General features: G+C 40.0%; 1 protein-coding gene across 3 annotated transcripts in view; it reads right to left on the bottom strand.

Annotated features, from left to right (window-relative positions):
• DNAAF9 (dynein axonemal assembly factor 9) overlaps positions 1-22736 on the bottom strand; it is a 136641-nt gene that overhangs the window by 90879 nt on the left and 23026 nt on the right. For all 3 annotated transcript variants that reach the window (XM_064572882.1, XM_064572881.1, XM_045885487.3), the window contains exons 3-7: positions 18787-18906; positions 15204-15328; positions 14055-14151; positions 13077-13183; positions 8532-8609 (exon numbers count right to left, since the gene is read on the bottom strand). In XM_064572882.1, the coding sequence (XP_064428952.1) occupies positions 8532-8609; positions 13077-13183; positions 14055-14151; positions 15204-15328; positions 18787-18906 (527 nt within the window). The remainder of the gene's footprint in view (positions 1-8531; positions 8610-13076; positions 13184-14054; positions 14152-15203; positions 15329-18786; positions 18907-22736) is intronic.

Below are 22736 nucleotides of genomic sequence, written 5' to 3'. Positions count from 1 at the left end.
GAGTCTGCTTCTCCCTCTGACCCTCCTCCCTCTCATGCTCTCTGTCTCTCATTCTCTCTGTCTCAAATAAATAAATAAAATCTTTAAAATAAATAAATAAAAAGACAAGTCAGATGACCTTAGTTAGAAGTTGGGTGGTGCCCCGGGTGGCCCATAGCCTCTCCTCCCTCACACCCTCCCCTAGTGGCAGTGGGAGAATTGTAGAACTCTGTGCCCTTCCCAGTTGACTCTCCTCTTTGTGCAACCTCTCTCCCTCCCCCATCCCAGCTGCTTTTCAGCCTCCTCTCTGAATTCATTCCTGTTCCCAATCACCACACATTGCTTTGTGCTTCTGGCTTTCCTTTAAAACATCATCAGTTAACCAAAACACATCAGTTAACCAAAACACAGGAGTTGCTTAAGATACTCAAATAACATCTTTGTCTTATTTAATTAATTTGTTTAATTAATTTATTTTATTATTTTTTAAAGATTTTATTTGACAGAGAGAGACAGCAAGAGAGGGAACACAAGCAGGGGGAGTGGGAGAGGGAGAAGCGGCTTCCCACGGAGCAGGGAGCCTGATGTGGGGCTCGATCCCAGGACCCTGGGACCATGACCTGAGCCAAAGGCAGACGCTTAATGACTGAGCCACCCAGGTGCCCCTTATTTATTTATTTTTAAAGATTTTATTTGTCAGAGAGAGAGCACAAGCAGGAGGAGCGGCAGGCAGAGGGAGAAGCAAGCTCCCTGCTGAGCAAGGAGCCCGATGTGGGACTCTATCCCAGGACCCTGAGATCATGACCTGAGTGCAAGGCAGATGCCTCACTGAGCCACCCAGCATCCCTCTGTTTCATTTTGAAGTTGCTGATAATCTGTTCTCAGATAAGTTATCTTTACTGTCCATTTCACACAGTGTGTTTGTATGCTGGGCACCAGCCTAGTGCCTTGCTCACAGCAGGTATTCTGTTTGCTGCACTAAAACTGACTAGCTGGATCTATGCTCTCCTCCATTCTCTCCCAGTCGATACACAAGTACCCAGACCTATGGGCTCTGTGTTACCCATGTACTGACTCTACTTCTGGCCCTAGGCATAAAGCACAATGGACTTCTGCTGGGAATACTTAGTGTAAACAACATTCTTACTAATGGCTCTGCTGCTTGCTGCCCAGATGATCTGTATTTTATTTACAGATAGTTACAGATGTGTATGTGTATACATATCTAAAATTATTTTCAGTAATCATGTAGGTGAAAGTGCTGATACTGTTTTCTATATATGTTTTATATATAATGTGGGATAAAAAAATCAGGCATATATGTATGAATATATATATACACACACACACACACACACACACACATATGGAGAGAGACAAAACACACAGAGAATTTCCTAGCTCTACCCACTGAAAAGATCTAGAAACAATGACCAAACCAATACCAGTGAGCATTCCTAGCACCTAGACTGTTGTGTTGAAATACTATTCCCCACTCAAAGAAACCAGAACTTATTAGAGAAATGACTGATTCCAGATATGGAACAGGAGATGTATAAGATAATCCAGGAATATCTTGTCATAGTATATGGTAAGGAAGTTATCAAGGACTATTAGGATTGTGTTAAAACAATTTGTGAGCAACGTGAAGTAAGCCACCGCCCAAAGATTGAACAATGTGAACATTAGTAAAGATGATAGCTCCAATGGACAGAAACATCAAATATGTTTAAATCTATGAGTTCAGAATGAGACAAATTAAAAAGAACTAATTGGTTACTTTTGGAGAATGGCTGGGAACCAACTTTACTTTTAAAGTTGATATATAAAAGCAGGAGTTCAATTATCTTTCTTTTCCCACATGGACTCTACCACTGCATAACCAAATAGTAAGCTGAATATTTCTCTTTAGAGAATATAAATGAAGAAGGAATTACAAAATTGGAATACTACCATTTTACAATGGTGAATAAAGAATCTAATTAATGAATTAAAGATCTAAGGGTTGCATATCAATGTTCACAAAATAAAAAGATATCAATTAGATATATGTACACCCTCTCAGAAGTAGTTTTCCCTCCCAAAATCAATCAGAACACTGATTAAAACTCTAGATTCAACTACCAATAGTAAGAAAATACAGAACACAGGGGAAAATGTTAAACTACATGATAGGAATGAGATCAACAAATCCCAATGAGGACAACTATAAGATGAATGATCTGGTTTCCTTAATAAATAGATAGTGAGGGGTGGGGACAAAGAGATGGAGGGGGAACGTATAGATTAAAAGAAACCTAAATACACACACACGTGCATGCACACACAGGCAGTTAAACTAGGTTTTTTTGGAAGTAAATTTTGATGAAAAAATTGCAAAGAAAAGGGGGTAACTGCCATAGAATTCATGATAGTGTTATGCTCGGGGGAGTAGGAAAGAGGTGATGGGTTTGGCAAAAAGCACTCAGATTGCTTCTGGGGTGGCAAGACTCTGTTGCTTTGCTTTATAATGACTCATTAAGCTATATATTAGTTTTATGCTCTTTTCTGAGTCTGTGTTAATAAAAACTCTTTAAAAACAGATGCACAAGTAATACATATTCACTACAGAAAACTCAGAAAATATAGAACAAAAATCAATTAACATTTTGGAAAATATTCTCATTCTATTTTTACAGATGTATCTTATACACACAGACACACACAAATACGTGCATACTTGTAACTGGTAATCTACAATTATCTGGGTCAGACTGCCCTGCCATACCACCTCTGTGCCATGGCCCAGTAAACCAGACCTTCTGAGTTTGGGATCCTGACCTGCTGCTATCGGGTCCAATCAATGCCCCTGATCCAGGATCCAAGATAGTCTGTGTGTTTTGGGGAATACAGGAAAAAAGATGGGGCACTCCGTTCCAAAAAATTCCCTGAGGATGTGTCAGTACTAATTACAGAATAAGGGAGAATCAGTCATTAAATACTGCTTTCAGTTCCACGCTATGAGTGAAAGATGCGATGAATTCTCATACTAAAAATAACTAGCATTATATATGAAATGTCCATATAAATACACACATATACACATAGACAGTCTTAAAACATCCTAACATCCTTGCATTTCTCTATGCCCACTTTATAGATAAGGAGACTGAGGTACTGAAGCGTAAAGCGACCTACTTGAGGATGGAATACTAAAGAGCAGCAGAAGTGGAAATATATCTAGGTAAGAGATACCCAGAGCCTGTGTTTTTTCCACCAGACACACTATTCTCCAACTTTTCCCTAATACAAATGGTGCACTTGTGGAAATAGATACTGTGTATGTAGGTGGAACTGGTCAGTTGCATCTGATGATGAAGAAGGGAAAGTTTATCTGCACAGACTCTTTGAGGCCAAATCCAGAAGACAAGCCCAGACAGATATCAAGGTCAGATAAGCAGCAAAGGTCTGAAAACCCCAAGAACCATGCCAGTCTGCCTTGGTTCTTGGCTGGTAGGGAAGGATACTGAACTTTAGACAGAATTCTTGGCCCTAGGCTGGTATCCAGCTCTCTGGTGGCTCAAAGTCCATATCCATGGCACCAAAGGCAAGTTGAGTTGGCTTAAGGACTAGGCAAGGGGAAAGCAGTTATGTTTGAGCAGTTGCTCTCAATGTTCAAAAGGAGATGATTCTGGGGCTTTCTGTGTATTTCTGGGGCTTTCAGACAGGTTCCTTCCCTGTGGCTGGAATGTTCATACCCCCTCCTCTTCTGGAAAATCTCTGATCACCACACATGACTCCTTTGAGAAGCAATCCTGAGCAATTCCAGGCAGAGTTATTTTCCTTACCTTCTATATTCCACTGCAACTATATATAGCAGTTACTAAAGTATACCGCTATTACTGGTCTAAAAGCCCATTAAACAGTATGAGTGGGGGCCAGGTCTACCTATTTCTGTGACTTTAGTATAAGCACAGTATCCAAGAAATAGCAGGGATCAAGAACTACGCATTTGTTGAAGAAACCAACAAGCAGGGGTGCCTGGGTAGCTCAGTTGGTTGAGCATCTGATTCTTGATTTCGGCTCAGGTCATGATTTCAGGGTTGTGAGATCAAGCCCTGTATCAGGCTCTGCACTGAGCGTGGAGCCTGCTTAAGATTCTCTCCCTCTCCCCCTAACTCCCACTTGTGCCCCCTCTCTCTCTCAAAAAACAAACAAGCAAAAAACCCCAAAGGCACTATACTGACTGACAAGGGTAGAAAAAGGATCAATTTCAGTATTTAAAAGTATTTTTAAGAATTATATAATGCAATAAAAATGGGAAAATGAAAATAAAATAAAATAAATGACCAATAAGATTACCACTGGAAGGGTGCCGGGTGGCTCAGTTGTTAAGCGTCTGCCTTCGGCTCAGGTCATGACCCCAGGGTCCTAGGATCAAGCCTCGCACTGGGCTCCCTGCTCAGTGGGAAGCCTGCTTCTCCCTCTCCTTCTCCCACTCCCCCTGCTTGTGTTCCCTCTCTCGCTGTGTGTCAAATAAATAAAAATCTTAAAAAAAAAAAAAAAAAAGACTATCATTGGAGTTTCTAAGACATAGAAACACAAATTGTTTTACAAAGATGGAAATAATACCTTTTACTTTGCCAAACATATTTTGAACTTCTATATCAAATCCAATTCTAAAACATGATTTTAAATGACGGTATAATGGGCCACCAAATAGATTTATTTAATTCCTACTGTTGGACATTCACTTTGTCTTTAGTTTTTATTAACAGTTTTTATAAACAATTCTTCAGTGAATATCCTTCACTGGCATCTTTAATTATTTTCTTGAGATAAATTACTAGACTGAAATTGCTGGACAGGGATGCCAAATGTTCCCTCCAGACAGGCATTTCACCTATTCCACTGAAGGTCTCACTCTCACTCTTTGGCAACTGGCAACTCTATTCTCAGCCTTTAACAAATTTCTAGCATTTTAGTAGATGAAAAAGTAGCACCTCTTTGTAGTTTAGTGTATCTGTGAGTATGGGTGCAGTTCATCTATAAGGAGTAGTTCATGGAAAAAATTATCAATAAAACAAAAATATATACTTCTGAGAGGAGTCTGCACTCTCCCTCCATGAGATCTGAGCAGGAAGCATGGAGCTGTAGGTTCTCTGGCCATCAAAGAGCCACCAGCAGTGATTGGCCCAGTGGGAATTAAAGCCTAGATGTCAATTTTGGCTTAAGATTACAAGTCTTGGCAAAGGGGAAAGAGATGTGAGCAGAAAAAGTATTTGGATGGTGGACAGAAAAGAGGGTTTTAGAGAAGTTTGGAGGCTATGAAACAGCTCAGAGAAGGGAGAAAATAAGGCAGATTTTTAAAAAGTAATACGGGTATAAATTGCTCGCTTTTCAGTAATTTTTCTAGAGATACAAATAAAGACTAGAATTGCATTTTAAATACTTTTAGTTGTTGGATTCGAATTTTATTAAGAACATTTGTAGTCTCACCGCAAGAGATCCCTGCATAAATTTATGGTCATTTTTATACATGTTTATAGTAATTTTTATCCTATGTGGGGTTCAATGAGCTTCATGGATTTGTGGATTGATTTATTTCATCAGCTTGGAAAGTTCTTGGACGTTACCAACTCAGATTTCCTACTGCATTTTCTCTCTACTTTCCTTCTGGGACTCCAACTATACTCTGTTAGATCATTTGACATTGTTTGGCAGATACTTGATGCTCTGTTTTATTCCCCTTGGTCTTTTTTTCTTGGTCCTTCAGTTTAGAAACTTCCTTTGACCTATCTTCAAGTTCACAGAACTTCTCTTCATTTGTATCTAACCTGCTAAGACAATCTAATAAATTTTTCATTTTAGGTATAGTATTTTTCATTTCTAACATTTCCATTTGGTTCTTTTTATAGTTTTCAGGTCTCTGCTGAAATTCTTTAGCATTTTTATTAGTTATTTGAAGTTTTCCATTAGTTAATTCCAATATCTGGATCTAATCCTCTTGACTGTTTCTTTTGAGACTTTATTTGTAAGTAATCTCTACACTCAATGTGGGGCTTGAACTCACAACCCCGAGATCAAGAGCTGCAAGCTCTACCAACTATGCCAGCAAGGTGCCTCCCTATTGACTGTTTCTTTTTTCTTTCTTTTTTAAAGATTTTATTTATTTATTTGACAGAGACAGACACAGCAAGAGAGGGAACATAAGCAGGGGGAGTGGGAGAGTGAGAAGCAGGCGTCCCGCAGAGCAGGGAGCCCGATGCAGGGCTCGATCCCAGGACCCTGAGATCATGACCTGAGCTGAAGGCAGAGGCTTAACGACTGAGCCACCCATGTGCCCCTTGACTGTTTCTTAACAAAATTTTCTTGCTTCATATCTTCTACTAATTTTTTTAATCATATGCCAGACATTTTGTTATTAAAGTTTTTACTGAAAAACTGAAGTACATAATATTTACCTCTAGAAAAGTGTACCCTTTCCTTTATCAGGCCATTAAAGTAGGGATCTAAGTAATTCTGATCTATAATTAATCTGGGTCTAGGTCTCACCACATCTGTGTATTTGTTAATCACTAAATTAAAATATTTTGAGGGTAGGGACTGAACTTCAGTCGATTTTGCTCATGGGAAGTCAGAAAACCAGGAAGAGCCTGGTCTACAGCCCATGGTGATTACCACTATTGCTTCTTCAGCTATAAGATGTCATTGTTGGCTGAGGTGCAATTAAAAATGTCCTTCTGAGTGGTCCCTCTTAACTGACTCCAGAGATGCTTGCAATGTTCTTAAAAATACAGTGTTATGGGGGTGCCTGGGTGGCTCAGTCGTTAAGCGTCTGCCTTCGGCTCGGGTCATGATCCCAGGGTCCTGGGATCGAGCCCCACATCGGGCTCCCTGCTCAGCGGGAAGCCTGCTTCTCCCTCTCCCACTCCCCCTGCTTGTGTTCCCTCTCTCGCTGTGTCTCTCTCTGTCAAATAAATAAATAAAATCTTAAAAAAAAAAAAAAAATACAGTGTTATGTTTAGCCTCCATGTGTGACGTATAGCGTCCTCACATTCAGGGGACTGCATGCAAGTGGGGTATGGGTCTTAGACACTTGTAGAAACTCCTAAACTACTTATCTCTCTTCTTTCTTTGTGGTTAAATTTTCTTTATCATTTTTGCATTCTTATGCTATAAATTTCTGCATGTTCACTTTTTTCCATAATTAGATTAGCCATGGATTAATAATGATGATGATTAGGTTTTTGCAAAGTACAAAAAGTTCAGGGTTTAGTTTTCTTTTGTATTCCTATTTAATTAGAAATGTTTAAACAGAATGGATGTTCAATTTTATCAAATGCCTTTTAGGCATCTATGGAGTCATCACAAATGGTCCCAAGGAGAAAAATTAGTGCAGTGATTATATTAATAGATTTCTTTATACTAAACTAAATATTGCACCCTTATTAAGCTCTACTTCATCAGAGAATATTCTAAAATGATACTGGATTCTACTTGCTAATATTTTACTTAAAATACAGGCACTAAAGGGGCGCCTGGGGTGGCTCAGTCGGTTAAGCATCAGCCTTCAGCTCAGATCATGATCTGGGATCAAGCCCCGTATTGGGCTCCCTACTCAGTGAGGAGTCTGCTTCTCCCTCTCCCTCTGCCCCCTTCCCCTCCACTGGTGCTCTGTTTCTCACTTCCACTCTCTCAAATAAATAAATAAATAAATAAATCTTAAAAAAAAAAATACAGGCAGTAACATTGCCAAGTGAGACTGGTCTGTAGTTTCCATTTTTGTTACTTTTGTTGGGTTTTAATATCATAACTAACTTAATTAAAAGGCTACACACTATTCTTTTTCCATGCATATCTAGTCATGGCCACTGAGAGACACCACTGAGCTGCTTAATCACAGCATCTGTTCCTGTAGCCTCAGTTTTATCTGTTGCTCCTCACTGGAAATTGCTCCACCCAACTTTATAATTTCTTCCAAGTCCAGATATTAATGCCTGACCCTCTAATCCAGCAGTCAACAAGTTATGGTTTGTGGGCAGGCCACATATTTTTGTAAATAAAGTTTCCTTGGAACACACAGACACACCCATCCATTTAAGCATTGTCCACGCTTGCTCTCAGGCTACAATGGTACCGGTGAGTAGTTCTAACATAGTTCTAACAGAGACGGAGGGCATACAAAGCCTATGTTTGCCAACCTCTGCTCTAATTCTTGATTCTTTTAAGCCAAACCCCATCTTTTTAATCATTTCATCTCAGGGAAAGAGTGCAAAAAGACAGCGTCTGTATTGTTTTCCTGAAGTCCAGCCCAAGAGAGAGAATGTTTTTAGGTGGAAACGTCAACCTGGTAGGCAGCCTTGGTCTCGCCTCTGGTGAGGTTTCCTCAGAGCGAAAGAGGCACTATCACTTTTCCAGGTCTCCTTCTACCCCCGAGGAGTTCAAGATAACAATCAGGGAAGAAACTGTTCAAACAAAAATATATCTTGCATTTCTTCAAGTTAAAAACCGTTAGTGGACAACTGAGCTGGCTCTAATATTTATACGTTAAATACAATTTGGCTTCTTACTTCTGAAAGCAAACTCTCCAGAGACATAGGATCCATCTTGCTGTAGACATTCCATAGACTCAAACTCACATCCTGCAACTGCAACATAAGGGTAAAAACATATAAATAAATGAGTCAATATCACTATGACAACCAAAAGTATCATAAATGACTATTTTGGTGAAAATTCAGTGATTAGAATAAATCAAAATTTTATCAGTTATATTAGAACCAATACATATTAATAAATGCAGTCCCATTCAAGGAAGCTATCTTTACAGAAACTTTGGTACATCTTTTGAATACCCTTCTGAGGGCTCTACTCAATGCCCTTTGAATTATGTGTTTTTTCAGTCTAACTGGTGGGAACAGGTACTGTTCCCAGCCCTTAGCATGTATCAGGCACTGTTCTTGATTACTCTTCAGTTGTTGTTTTTTTTTAACTCTGCCCTTGGTAGTTGCCTGACACATGAATGCACTGATACTCTTTTGAATACTTGGGATGGGGGTAGGGTAGGGGAATCTTGGCAGATCTTTGGAGTTCTCTCTGGTACTTTCCTTTTTAGTCCTCTAGCTGCCCTGCTCTCACCAGACTCTCTAATGTATCTTCTCAGCTTAGGAAATACACTGGGATTCACCTGGGTACCCCCTCCCTGTGCTGTGGGCCTGGAAATTTTCTCAAAGTAGTAAACTAGTGCAATCATACAGCTGACCTTGTCTATTTCTCTCAGGGAATCAATATTTTTCATTGTCTGATGTCTATTGTCTTGAAAACCATTGCTTCACATATTTTGGTTTTTATTTGTTCTTTTGGTTTGGCTAGGTTGAGTTGTTTTGGGAAGGAGAGAAATCTGGTTCCTACTGTCTTATGTAGGTGACTTATTTTTTTCTTCCTAGAAGAAATGTGATACTCTTTTATCCTTACTGTTCAAAAAAGGCATAGATAGACTTAAGGCTTTTTCCTTCCCATTTATACTTGCTAAGTCATTTAATTTAAAAGTTTTTATTCTTTTTATCACTGAAAATGTTTATTCTTTTTAAAAAATTTCCTCCCTTCTGATATCTCTGCTCTATCTTTCTGTAACTCTTACTTGTTGGATATCAGACGTCTTGGATCAGTTCTCTATGTCTTTTAACTTTTTTCTCGTATTTTCTATCTCCTTGATTTTTTAATTTTATATTTTTAGAGAATTTCCTAACTTTACCTCCCAAACCCTTTATTAATTTTATCAGTCATAATTTCCCAGAGCTCTTATTTTCTTTTTTTTAGTTATTTTTATTTTATTTTGAGCTCTTATTTTCTTTATGTTAATTTATCACTTGTTCTATGGTCACCAAATCTTACTTGTCTGGGCATCCTAATGAGAGTTTTGTGCTTTAAGTTTTGCTCTATATCTTAAATTACCTTTGGGTCTTATCCAATCCATCTTTTTTTTTAATCTCGATCTTTTCAAGTTACAGGTATTTAATCAAATGTCTGGTGATCTTTGGTTGCTTGTTTTTACTTCCAAATGGAAAGGCTAATTGGAAGTTTTATGCTCTCAGCAGAGCTTGTCAACTACTAGAAAGTTTTTTTAGGGAGAGCAGACAGGCAAGAGGCAGTTATTCAGGTTCTCTACTCCCTTATATTCTGAATTCCAAAAGACTGAGTTAATATATTTAGCTCCTTCCTCTGTATTCTGGAACAGCTTTTCAAGCATCAACTGATTTGATTTTTTGAAGGTACTGAATCTGATTTCTAATTTTAAATGCAAACTTTAATTTTACTAATAATTTTGAGACTTATAATATTTCCTTATGTCAGCTATCTCCCTTTTTAATTTTGTGTGCTCTACCTACCATTTCTTATTTCTCTTTTTACAAAATCCATTCTTAAAAGGTACAAAGGAGACATTTTTCTCATTTTTTTATTCTATTTCCTGGAGAAAATCTTTTTAAAAAGCGTGCTGATCTATCTCTGCATCTATATGCTATGGTTTCTTTCTTATATTTTGTTGAATCTTTTCCTAAGTCTTATTCCACCTTTCAATATGAAGATCTTATGTTTGTCCATAAAAAGGTAAATGAATGCTTGCTCTATGGTTACTCTCATTATTCAGAAGTTTGCTACTAGAATTCTCTCCTTGAGGAGCTAGTTGATGTAAATTTACATTACTAGGTGACAGTTCCAGCAGCTGGAGAGTTAAGAAGGAGGAAGCTGGAGGCAGGGAAAGCCCTATCAGAGGAACTTCCCTATGCTGCTTCCCAGGAAGAGCTCTCTATACCCGTAATTCAGTTTGGCCCAGTCTAAATGCCAAGTAAAAGCTTATGTGGGTCTGGCTTCCTTTCTCATGCTGGCACCTAGTACATCTGGGACAAAGCCTCCTCTGGGTTAATGACTTTCTTCTGGGTATAGACATACAATAAGACAGAATTTTTAAAAATTAAATTTTAAGTGTCTGTAGTTCTCCTTCCAAAGACTCAAGAGTCTTTCTGGCTCAGGCAGTTATCAGGCCTCTGGTGTGTAACTCAGAGTGGAGTACTGTTCCATACCCTAAAGGCTGGTAAGGAAGGGAATGGAGGTGGGGGGAGAATGAGAGGGAGACAAAAGGAAAGCATTTGAGAGAATAACAATTAGCAGCTACAAAGAAAGGCAGGATCTAGAGAAAGGCATCTTGAGAGAAGACTTATAGTAGCCTCACTATATTATGTGTGCAGTTTCCTCCTTATTGCCCACCCCACCCCATTAAACACCACCCTACAGGAAAGATCCACATTATCTTGTAAAGGTTTTTTGGAAGGCATTTTATTGGGGCACCTGGCTAGCTCAGTCAGTAGAGCATGAGGTTCTTGACCTCAGGGTTGTAAGTTCAAGCCCTACTCTAGGTGTGGAGCCTACTTAAAGAAAGGAAGGGCATTTTGTTCCTTTTGGATGTGTCTGCACGGGGTAATGCACCTTAAGGCAGGAGTCAGAAGGTCTGCCTCATTTGGTTTGTATGAACCCTGCAGCCTCCTAGTGTACTGCCTCTTTTTTTTTTTTTTTTAAAGATTTTATTTATTTATTTGACAGAGAGAGAGAGTGGCAGACAGAGGGAGAGTGAGAAGCAGGCTCCTCACTGAGCAGGAAGCCCAACGTGGGGCTTGATGCCAGGACCCTGGGATCTTGACCTGAGCCGAAGGCAGACGCTTAACCGACTGAGCCACCCAGGCGCCCCCCCCACTTTTTTTTAAGTAGTCTCCACACCTAGCACAGAGCCTAGTGTGGAGCCCAATGTGGGGCTTGAGCTCAAGACCCTGAAATCAAGACCTGCGCTGAGATCAAGAGTCGAATGCTTAACTGACTGAGCCACCCAGGTGCCCTATGCCCCTATTCTTCTAAATTAGAGAGCACTGAGGCGCCTGGGTGGCTCAGTTGGTTGAATGCCTGATTCTTGGTTTTGGCTCAGGTTGTGATCTCATGGGTGGTAAGATGGAACCCTGCGTCAGACTCCACACTCAGCAGGGAGTCTCCTCCCACACCACTCGTGCTCGCTTACTCTCTCTCAAATAAATAAATTAGAGAGCATTACTTCCTAGCAGGGGCAGCTCCCACAGCCTTGCTGAAGTTCTCCTACTTATAGTCAATGTGAGAATACTATAGTTTTGGAGCAGGAAAAGTGGAGACCAAGTGGTGTGCTTCTCTTCAACCCTACATCCCATGTTCCTTCCACATTACAGGGTTTACCAGGCAAGAATCCATTTACTTCCTAGGGACACTGCTACTTCTTGGAAGGAGGGATAGTAATTAGCCCTGGGCCATGCTTCCTACTCTATGCCTAATAGTATGTTCCCATTTTGAGCATGTCAATGTTCATTCCCTGTTTCTGTGCTGGGGGGCAGGTCATCTCATTGGGAGATGCCTATGGTGATGCTGCTAACCTACCAGGCCATCCTCCTTAATATGCACTCTGGGTGACCCCCTCTCCCAGACTCATTCATTAATTCACTTAACAAATATTTATGAGTCATCTCCTAGATAGAAGGAATACTGAAATAAAAGATACTGTCTGTAACACAAAAGATAACCCTTTTATTCCTCTAGTATGCTGTACTTATACAAAATTCTGTACTGTCCTTTTCATTGCTCTTGAATAGTTCTCAAATTATATGAATTTCTAAGATACAAACAACAACAATGAAAAGACTGTTTTTGTTCTCAAGAAGCTTCCGATCCAGAGACCAAGGGTGGGTGGGTACATGAGTAGGGGTGTGTGAAAAATGTGTAACACAGGACAAAGAAAGCTGTAAGAGGAATCAGCTTAGGGTGCTACAGGAGTAGACTGGAAGAACAACGGACTCAGAATGGGGAAAAGAGAGAAAGGAGGACAGAGAGAAACTCCTAGAAGAAAGGACACAGGAGTTTAGTTTAGGGACTAGCTTTGCACAGCATCTATTTTACATTTCAAGTTTTTTAACTTGCTCCATGCTCTTGAGAGATCACTGCTAGCTTTTCAGAGTGTTATAATGATGCACACTCACACTGTGGGGGCCCTTCATAAAGACAGCAAGTGGCAGACAAAAGCCAGGCATACTGCTTTTCACACATACCTCGTATTTCATGGTAAAAAATCCATCCCCTCCAATGCCCTCAAGTGCAAAGGCCTGTACAATTGGCCATTTCTCTACTACAAACATATCAAATATCTGCAAGTGACCTAGAGGAATCAAATAAAACAACATGTATCAAATACCATCCTGGATATAACAGTCTAAACCTGATCTAATGTGGTTAGACAGGCGTCATCTCTCTCAAATTCACCGTGGCCACATTTAGCAAAATAAAAGTGAAACAGATAAAATGGTTAGATATTAAAACTAGAAAGACAAAATGAAAGTCATAGAAAATTCAAATCATAACAAGTTACATAAATTCAGATTTCTCTATAGTATACTTTCACATTCTGGTTTCCTAAGTGAGCAAATTAGTAAATAAATAGTGGCCTATTACATCTGACTTGCATCACTTAGCGGATATAATTATTAACAGACCCAAACTTGGCTCTTCCCCCTTAAGAAACATAGCCAATCAACTTCCTCAAGGGAAAATTACCAAATCAAAAATTTTCCTTTCGTATAGCAATAGTTCTAATGAGCAAAGTTTTTTAAAAATAAGATATAACCACGGCTAAACTTGTGGATTATTTTCCTTTATTTTTACACATCATTTTTGAGCCTCACTGTCAGCATATTTTTAACAGCTGCCTGAATTACTATTTCTGATTACCAAGAGGCTCCACAGCTATACTCTCCATACAATTAAGTGGCACAGCTAGATGGCAACTGTGGTAAATCCCTTATCAGTTTTTCTGACTAGATGGCCTGCTGTGTTGTTACAGAAATTTCAGTTATGAGTACCAGCTTGCAAAGAAAAATCCCCAAATTTCATTCTGCTTGATTCTCTGCCTTTAGTGAAAATAAATCAATGGGTTTCCCAGCTAAATGCCTCCAATGGAAGGAGCAGCAGAAACGCTGGGTTCACACATCATCCAAGCAAGGTTCTAATATGGCTTGCTGTCAGATACCCACCTTGGGAGCTGTAAGGAATGCCAATTCTACTACAGTCTCGAACCATGTCCACAAAGCTGGCAATTTTAAATTCTTCTGCAGCTTCCTCATCTTCATACTGAAGAGGGAAATTGAGAGGAAAACAGACTCTGAGGAGACATCATGCAAAATCCCCTATTTTCTTGGTATTTTATCAGAGTTATCTCAAATGACATTTATAGAGGACTGCACCCAAGAGGGTGTTTCCAAAGCCAACTTTTTGTGTTTGCTGGTCAGATACCTGAATGCAAGAGATAAAACCTGCCTCAAAAATTCCCCAAAAGCTCACATGGAAAGAAGGGTTCTTCCCATGTTGTTCAAGGGTCAACTATATATCAGTATTTTTTACGATTCTATTTTTTTTTTGGTTGGATTAGAAGTCTGTTATGTTATTTTAGTGATCGCTTAGATTTTATAGTAAACACCTTTAACTTAAAAAAAAGAAAGAAGGGTTTTTTACCCGTATTAGGTCACCATTTCCATGAAACCCTAAATCTCAAATCCCAATTTTTTTTTTTTAAAGATTTTATTTATTTATTTTTTTAGAGAGTGAGCGAGAGAGAAACAGCATGAGAGGGGAGAGGGTCAGAGGGAGAAGCAGGCTCCCCGCTGAGCCGGGAGCCCTATGTGGGACTCGATCCCAGGACCCTGGGATCATGACCTGAGCCGAAGGCGGACGCTTAACCATCTGAGCCACCCAGGCGCCCTCAAATCCCAATTTGATTTCCAGCCAAACACTTGAAAAGAACCCAAAAGGAAACAAATAGCAAAAAATCCAAACATGGAAATGTTACAAAAGCTTATCAAATTCTCCTGAGGCAGTCCATTGCACTCATTCCCCAAGAGAATGGGTGCAGGCTGATGATAAACAAGCAGGACAGGAAGCTAGGGTCACAAGCCTACGACTAGGTCCCAATTTGAAGAGTCCCTTTTGTCTGTCAGGTAAACAATTTATCTATAAGGTAGCCTCATAATGAATTATGAAAAGTTCCACTAAAACAAATAGCTTTTTTTGTGTAATGACATGCTGCAATTTGTTTTTTTTAAGGGGCCTCCTGTTCTAGATCTATACTTTTCTGAAAGAGTATCCTTAGAATGTCTCTAAGTGCCTATTCTATCTTCTCTCCTTACCTCATTTTCAGTCATGCAGTGGAAATGCAGATTTCTCCAATGTGCCACATAGGGTAAGAGATAGCGATAGTTTATAGGATTACAGTACAGATGGACACTATCTGATTTAATCAATATAATTACATCTGTAAGGAAAACAAAATTAAATCACAACACTGTCAAAGTCATTTCCTTTACACATTTTCTGCTCAGGTAATGAATAATACCATTAAAGCTATTTCAGAGACAATGTAACAAAACTCTAAACTGAAAGTTCTTTATAACTAGGCAATGTGCCTCAAAGGGACTGTGTAACACTCACGTGTGGGCAGCAAGGATTTTCTAGTTCCCATGCAATGCTCCCACCACTGTGGCCCTCTGGTTACTACAATACTCGCCCAGAATAAGTCAAAAGAACAGCTTTCAGGATGTTCTGCTTCGCAAAGTTCAACACCGTCAAATCTGTGGTACCAGACTTAGCTGTGTACTTTGCTACAGAGATAAATACCAAATGGAAACTCCATAGCCTAAAGCCACCGAGGCAGGAAATAGCAAATATAGCCAGTGACGGTTCTTCTGCAGACATCAATGTCTAAAGCTCTTGGCTGTTGACTCAAGGCAACCATGGGCCTGAGGACATCACTGTTCAGCTCTGGGAAGGGTTACTATGTAGGGGGTGAACTCTGTACACAGGAAAGGCTGTGAGGAAGGAAGCAGAGGCAAGTGGACAAGGCTTCTATAAATAGATCAGCAGCTCACAGACTTAAGGAAGAACCATGGATGTTGGTGGGTCAAATAAATAAAACAATCTCAAGGATGCAAATAAACCTAGGTAAGGTAACAAGAGCCATGAAATGGGGCAGGAATATTAAAGCAGTTTGAAGACTGAGAAAGAAAGCAGTCGTACTTCCAGAAAAAGAGCAGAGCTCCACTGCATGGCTCCTCAGAAAGCAGAACAATCTCAGGCATCTCTCTAACAAGATGATGCTAGGGAAGTTGATGGAGGAGGTGGCTGGAAGTGAGAGCAGCATGGTGGCAGGGAGCATCTAAAACAGTAGGTTTAGGGCAATGCCAACACAGTAACACAGTGACAGCCCATATTCTACAAAAACCTAAGCCCGATGAATACAGACTGCAGCTGACCACACCACTGGGTGGCCTCTTGAAATAAAGCTCCATGATGCTGACCTTTGGTTTTTCAAAAATCACTCTGTGCCCCACACCTGGGCAGACCCAGGTGTTCTAGGGAACATGGTATAGAGCAGCCTATTCACTGCTGACTCTCAGTTAAGCACTAGAATCACAAGGTGGCAAGGGATGGGACAGGGATCACCTCTCATCCTGTTGGTCTTCTTCATACAGGCCCTCTAAGAGCCTTGCCCTGAATCACTTGTAGATTGTCTGCTGAGGAATGAGAGTTTGAAGTCACATGGAGAGGCTGAGGGGGGCTTCCAGTTTATGTTCTACACTAATATGTAAAACTCCACAAAGAATTAGGATCCAGTAAAAGAAATAATGCAACAACTACTAAGCCTAATTAAGCATTCTCAGAATCTCATAGGACTCTGATGTCATTGCTCTGAACAAAATTAACAGTAAAAGATGAAAGTATACGAAAACTGGATGAATATGTAAACTATTTTAAGTTTTTTTAAAAAAATAAATCCTTCGTGTTGGCCTCTTTTCCTCTCATATACAGATCAAAATGTAGATGTATAAATCCAGTGTCTCAGTTTACCAACTACTTGGATTTAAAAAATGAATTTACTAATTCATTTTTAATTCATTAATGATTTATTAATTCAGTCAAAGAAGATGCTCATTTCATAAGCACCCATTATGCCAGATGGCAGGATAAAGACAATGATAAGCAAAAAAAACCCCACACCTTTGGAGGTTTAAACTATTTCCTTAATTTCAGTACTACAATATTCTTAGCAACTTTGGCTGCAGTGAAATCTGTGGCTGGTATGAGCATCTGTCTTTTTATAATTCTAAGTAACTGCCAAGATGAATTCTTTTTAAAGTAGGCTCCACACCCAGCATGGAGCCCAATGCAGGGCTCAAACTCACAACCCTGAGATCAAGACCCGAGCTGAGATCAAGAGTCTGACTCTTAACCGACTAAGCCACCCAGGCACCCCAAGATGAATTCTTTCAAACCAGTAGATGTTGTACAGCATAAAGAAGCATTATTTATTTGTTTATTTATTTATTTATTAATTAAAAGATTTTATTTATTTATTTGACAGAGAGAGACATAGCGAGAGAGGGAACACAAGCAGGGGGAATGTTCCCGCTGAGCAGGGAGCCCGACGTGGGGCTCGATCCCACGACCCTTGGATCGTGACCTGAGCCGAAGGCAGACGCTTAAAGATTGAGCCACCCAGGCACCCCAAGAAGCATTTTTTTTAAAAAAGATTTTATTTACTTGAGAGAGAGAGCACAAGCAGGGGAAGGGGCAGAGGGAAAGGGAGAAGCAGGCTCCCCGCTGAGCAGGAAGCCTGATGCAGGGCTTGATCCCAGGATGCTGGGATCATGATCTGAGCCAAATGCAGACACTTAACTGATCCAGGTGCCCCGCATAAAGAAGCATTTTTAAAAATCAAACTCTGAAACTAAATTTGATATTGAAAGAAATTTAATGGAAGTTATAATTGCAGTCTGCTCCTTCTGCACTTCCTAATAAAAAGAAAACCTAGTCAATCTATAAGGATAAATACTGTTAAGGATTTTACCACAGAAAAATTTTCACATACAGTAGACCAGGGTTCCTTAACCTTAGAACTATTGATAGTTTAGACCAGATCATTCTTTGTTGTGGAGGGCTATCCATGACACTGTAGATGTTTAGTAGCCACTCTGCCCAGTTGTGACCATCAAAAATGTCTTCAGATATTGCCAAATGCCCCTCGGGGAATAAAACTGCCCCCACTTTAAAACCACCGCACTACATCCACTGCAAGATGACTTCAATATCAATATTCAATATCAAATGTTAGCTTTCATGCACTCCCAGCTGCTTCACAAGAGCTGCCTGTCTCTTGTTCAGTTTGATTTGTCTATTCCTGTGTCTCTGGATCCATCTGGCAGACAAGTCAAGATGCTAAGTATGTGATATCAGAGATAGCTCCTGGGCATCAGCCCACAACAGCATCAAAACAGGGAGAGTGTCTCAGAGCTGAAGAAAGGGGAATGTAAGCAGAAAGCCTCCATTGTAATCATGGGCATCATCATGAATTAAAGTCACACAGAAAACAATTCCCAAAGACAGAGATGGACAAAGAGCCTTTGTTCCTAAGCTGAAGATCCACATGAAGTCTTCCTTGTAGGAGTAGCCTGCAGGCTCATCCTTTACCCACAACTGAATGTGCTTTCACAGGACAACAGCACATAATCTGAACCTCCCAGCACATAAAAAGGCAGTGGGCAATTGAGAGGAAAACTACCTTGCCAAGAAGATACAAAGCCAAACTGATATGCACTTTTCCCTCTAAAACTGATTAACCCAGTAAACATATTCTGAAAACTACTTGTCACTAATCTTGTATCAACCAGCAGGTTACTAACAAGAGCATACTACCTTAATACCATATATACTTACCATCTAGAACTTCTTCAGAAAACCCCGTTTTCTCAAAATCACTTGTATTCTGATTGTACAAACCAAACAGAAGATAGTTCGCCAGCTCTCTGCAGCCTTCATTGTACCTGCTATCGATTCCTGCAAAGCAAAGAAGGCTCTGATCAGCTGTACTGTGGGACACAAATGAGTCCCAATAAATTGCCCCTGCTCGGCAAAACCGTGATGGTTAAGTTAAAGGCAGAAGCTCACACTAGTTTTGTGCCAGAAACCAAATTAAGCAACTCTGTGAATGAAGCATCAAGTTGGTTGTTACTTGGTTTTCAAGATCTATATAGTTGAGACAGTTAAATAGCATACATTATTGAAGCTATTCATTTCCAAAAAGTAATTTTTCAGTTTATTTTTTTATTTTTATTTTTTAAGATTTTATTTATTTATTTGACAGAGAGAGCGGGAACAAGCAGGGGAGTGGAAGAGGGAGAAACAGGCTTCCTGCCGAGCAGGGAGCCCGATGTGGGGCTCGATCCCAGGAACCTGGGATCATGACCTGAGCCGAAGGCAGACGCTTAACGACTGAGCCACCCAGGCGTCCGCAATTTTTCAGTTTAGAAAGAAGCAAAGAATACGGTCCTGCCTGCCATGGCCTGCCATGGCCGGTTAAAGATTTTGGAATACTTTTCAGTTGGAATAGGAATAGGGGATAAAAAATATTCACTTCTCAAAGAGAGCTTTACCAAAACATGGGGGATCAAATAAACGCAGATTAAGGTAGTTTGAAAAGAACGCAAAGAAGTGAAAAAGAGGACAAGTGAATGGAACAACAAACACCTATCATTTCACAAATATTTATCAAATTCAAGGCCCATCACTGTGCTGGATGCTGGAGTGTGTGGTAAACATGCCTGCAAATGGCCCCCATGGAGCTTACAGTCTAGTGGGGCTGGGTCAGAAACAAAAAAGAAATTAAACAATATACCTTCACTACTGCCTCTCAATGGCATGGGCATATGTACTAACTGGTTCCTGAGTATCTCTGAACATGTCACGGGCAGGTGGTAGCTGTCTACAGGAGGCTGAGGAAGGAGCTGGAGCAGGAAGAGCTCTAAGAATAGAAATATGGCTAAAGCCTGGGAAAGAGGACTGTCAATGGCCATTCAGACAAGTGAAAAAAAGTAATGGTCATTTAGAGCAGAGGGGCCCAGGGACTGCCTGTGGCAGACGACTTCTAATATAAGAGAACTCCCTTCTAAGCTGAGATCAAAGCAGCACAGCCCTGTTCTATCCCATTCAATGCTTCAGTGAAGGGAGGGGTGAAAAAGAATCAAAAGCCAGAATGGACTGGCCTATCTAAGGCCCAAAGTTTAAAGGGCTACAGAGTGAAAAATAAACAGCAGACTGAGCAGACCTGGCCTCAGCATGTCCACTTCCAAGGGTTCCAGCTGCATAAATTGCTGACATGAAAAAGACTGACCATGTAAAATTAAAGGCAAAAGAAACTCTATGTAGGCACTATGCTTTAGCTGACAAAGTTGTTTCTCATAGGGGTATTATGGGTTAACAATTCTGATACTGCTATATATGTATACTGGAATTAAACAAGTAACTAATGGTGGATGATGGGTGCCAAGTTTCCTACTGGTGAAGTAGAAGTTTACAGATAAGCAAAAGGGAGAAACTAGAATAACCTATGTGGTAACTGGGTAGGATGGAGACATTAATATGAATTCACGTTTAGCGTAATATAGATACAGATGGTTACATAACATTTACAGGTAATGTACACACAAGTATTTTGTTACTCTGTCACTTGCCCCAGGGCCTAGGAGCAATGACATCCCAGTAGTAACAAGAGTGTATCCAATGCCCAGATACTGATTTCTAATACCACTCTCCAATAAAAGGAACCCCAGCACTCCTTGGAGAAATGGCTGATTCTAGGACTGGAGCAGGAAATATATAAAATAAGCCTAGAGTATCTTATAGTGCCAGAAAGTACAGAAATGCTAAACAAACAAAACTTTGATTGGGGGGGGTATGTCAAAGGGAGGGACACCGAAGCCAACTGAAATGATAGCATAAGTACAGTAATGAACAGGTGCTTTTATTCATAGGTAAATTCATGGCAAAGACAGCTCCCACCCTTCTGAGGGTTGCAGCTGGAGAGAGAATCCAATGAATGTTGTTTAAACATTTGGAACTTTTGGCGGGAATTCCAGGTTTACCACAACTGTGGTTTGGTTTTGCTTTGTTTTTAGGTAAAATACAGCTTTAACAAAAAATAATGTAATTTCTATCATAAATCCACATTCCCTTCTAAAAGCTGAAAACTTGATCACATTTTCCCAAGTAAGTTCAGTAAAATTATTGCGCAGTTTTTTAAATTCCAAACTTAGGCATTTTTAAGGTTCTGCCCTTCATTTTCTCCCCTAAATACCATTTAAGTTTCAAAGAGGGCTTGTGCAAGGGTGTGTGTGTGTGTGTATGTGTATTGAGTGTATATGGTCAAGAGGCATTCTTTGTTCTCTGCTGGCATCAGCCGCTATTTATTTTTTTTTAATTTTTAAATTTTTATTTAAATTAAATTAATTAACATATAGTATTTTATTAGTTTCAGAGGTGGAGTTCAGTGATTCATCAATCTTATATAATACCCAGTGCTCATTCCATCATGTGCCCTCCTTAAAGTCCATCACCCAGTTAACCCATTCCACACTCCCCGCCCCTCCAGCATCCCTCAGTTTGTTTCCTATGGTTAAGAGTCTCTTATGGTTTGTCTCCCTCTTTGATTTCATCTTGTTTTATTTTTCCCTCCCTTCTCCTATGATCCTGTTTTTTTTTTTTTATAATTTTTTTTTTAAATTTTTTATTTGCGAGAGAGAGAATGAGAGACAGAGAGCATGAGAGGGAGGAGGGTCAGAGGGAGAAGCAGATTCCCTGCTGAGCAGGGAGCCTGATGTGGGACTCGATCCCAGGACTCCAGGATCATGACCTGAGCCGAAGGCAGTCGCTTAACCAACTGAGCCACCCAGGCGCCCCCTGTTTTGTTTCTTAAATTCCACATATGAGTGAGATTATATGATACTTGTCTTTCTCTGATTGACTTATTTCACTTAGCATAATACCCTCTAGTTCCATCCACGTCGTTGCAAATGGCAAGATTTCATTTTTTTGGATGGCTGAGTAGTATTCCATTGGCTATATATACCACATCGTCTTTATCCATTATCAATGGACATCTGGACTCTTTCCACAGCTTGGTTATTGCACCACAACTGTGTTTTTATGGAGACCTACCAACCTCTGGGCTGAGTAGTGGAACCAGGATTCAAACCCAAAACCTGCCTAGCTCCAGACTGCATGTTTTTAACCACTCTGCACACTGCCTCTCGCAAGCTTAAATGCAAGTGCGGTTAAGTGAAAACACAAAATCATGCATACAATATATGAAGAAAGATAAACAAGAACCTAGTAGTGGTTTGCTTCTGAGAAGGAACTTGGGTGGTTGATGGACAAACCACCAGACTTAACAATTCCACTTCCACGACTCAATACTACGGGTATAAATGAAAATAAGATAAAGAAGATTAATCTGATACAGAAAAATCTCCAAGATACATTGTTAAATGAAAATTTAAAAATCAGGTTAACAACAGTATAAATAAAATGTTCCCATTTGTGTTAAAAAAAAAAAGATCCAATTGGCAATGCTATCTCTGGGGAGTGAAACAGGGTATCAGGGATGGTTAGGAAGCTCTGTTCATTATCATTTGTAGATAGCCAGAGAGAGATAGCCAGAGAGAGAACACAAGCAGGATAAGTGGGAGAGAGAAGCAGGCTTCCTGCTGAGCGGGGAGCCCAATGCGGGGCTCGATTCTAGGACCCTGGGATCATGACCTGAGCCGAAGGCAGACACTCAACGACTGAGCCACCCAAGCGCCCCCATTTGTGTATTGTCTTAATTTTTAAAT

Source organism: Mirounga angustirostris, unplaced genomic scaffold (assembly GCF_029215605.1).
Source record: "Mirounga angustirostris isolate CCGP_5_RB_7025 unplaced genomic scaffold, mMirAng1.0.hap1 SCAF_10, whole genome shotgun sequence".
NCBI classification, from domain to species: domain Eukaryota; kingdom Metazoa; phylum Chordata; class Mammalia; order Carnivora; family Phocidae; genus Mirounga; species Mirounga angustirostris.
The sequence above is the reverse complement of the archived record's forward strand: the minus strand, read 5'-3'. Positions and strand labels throughout refer to the sequence as shown.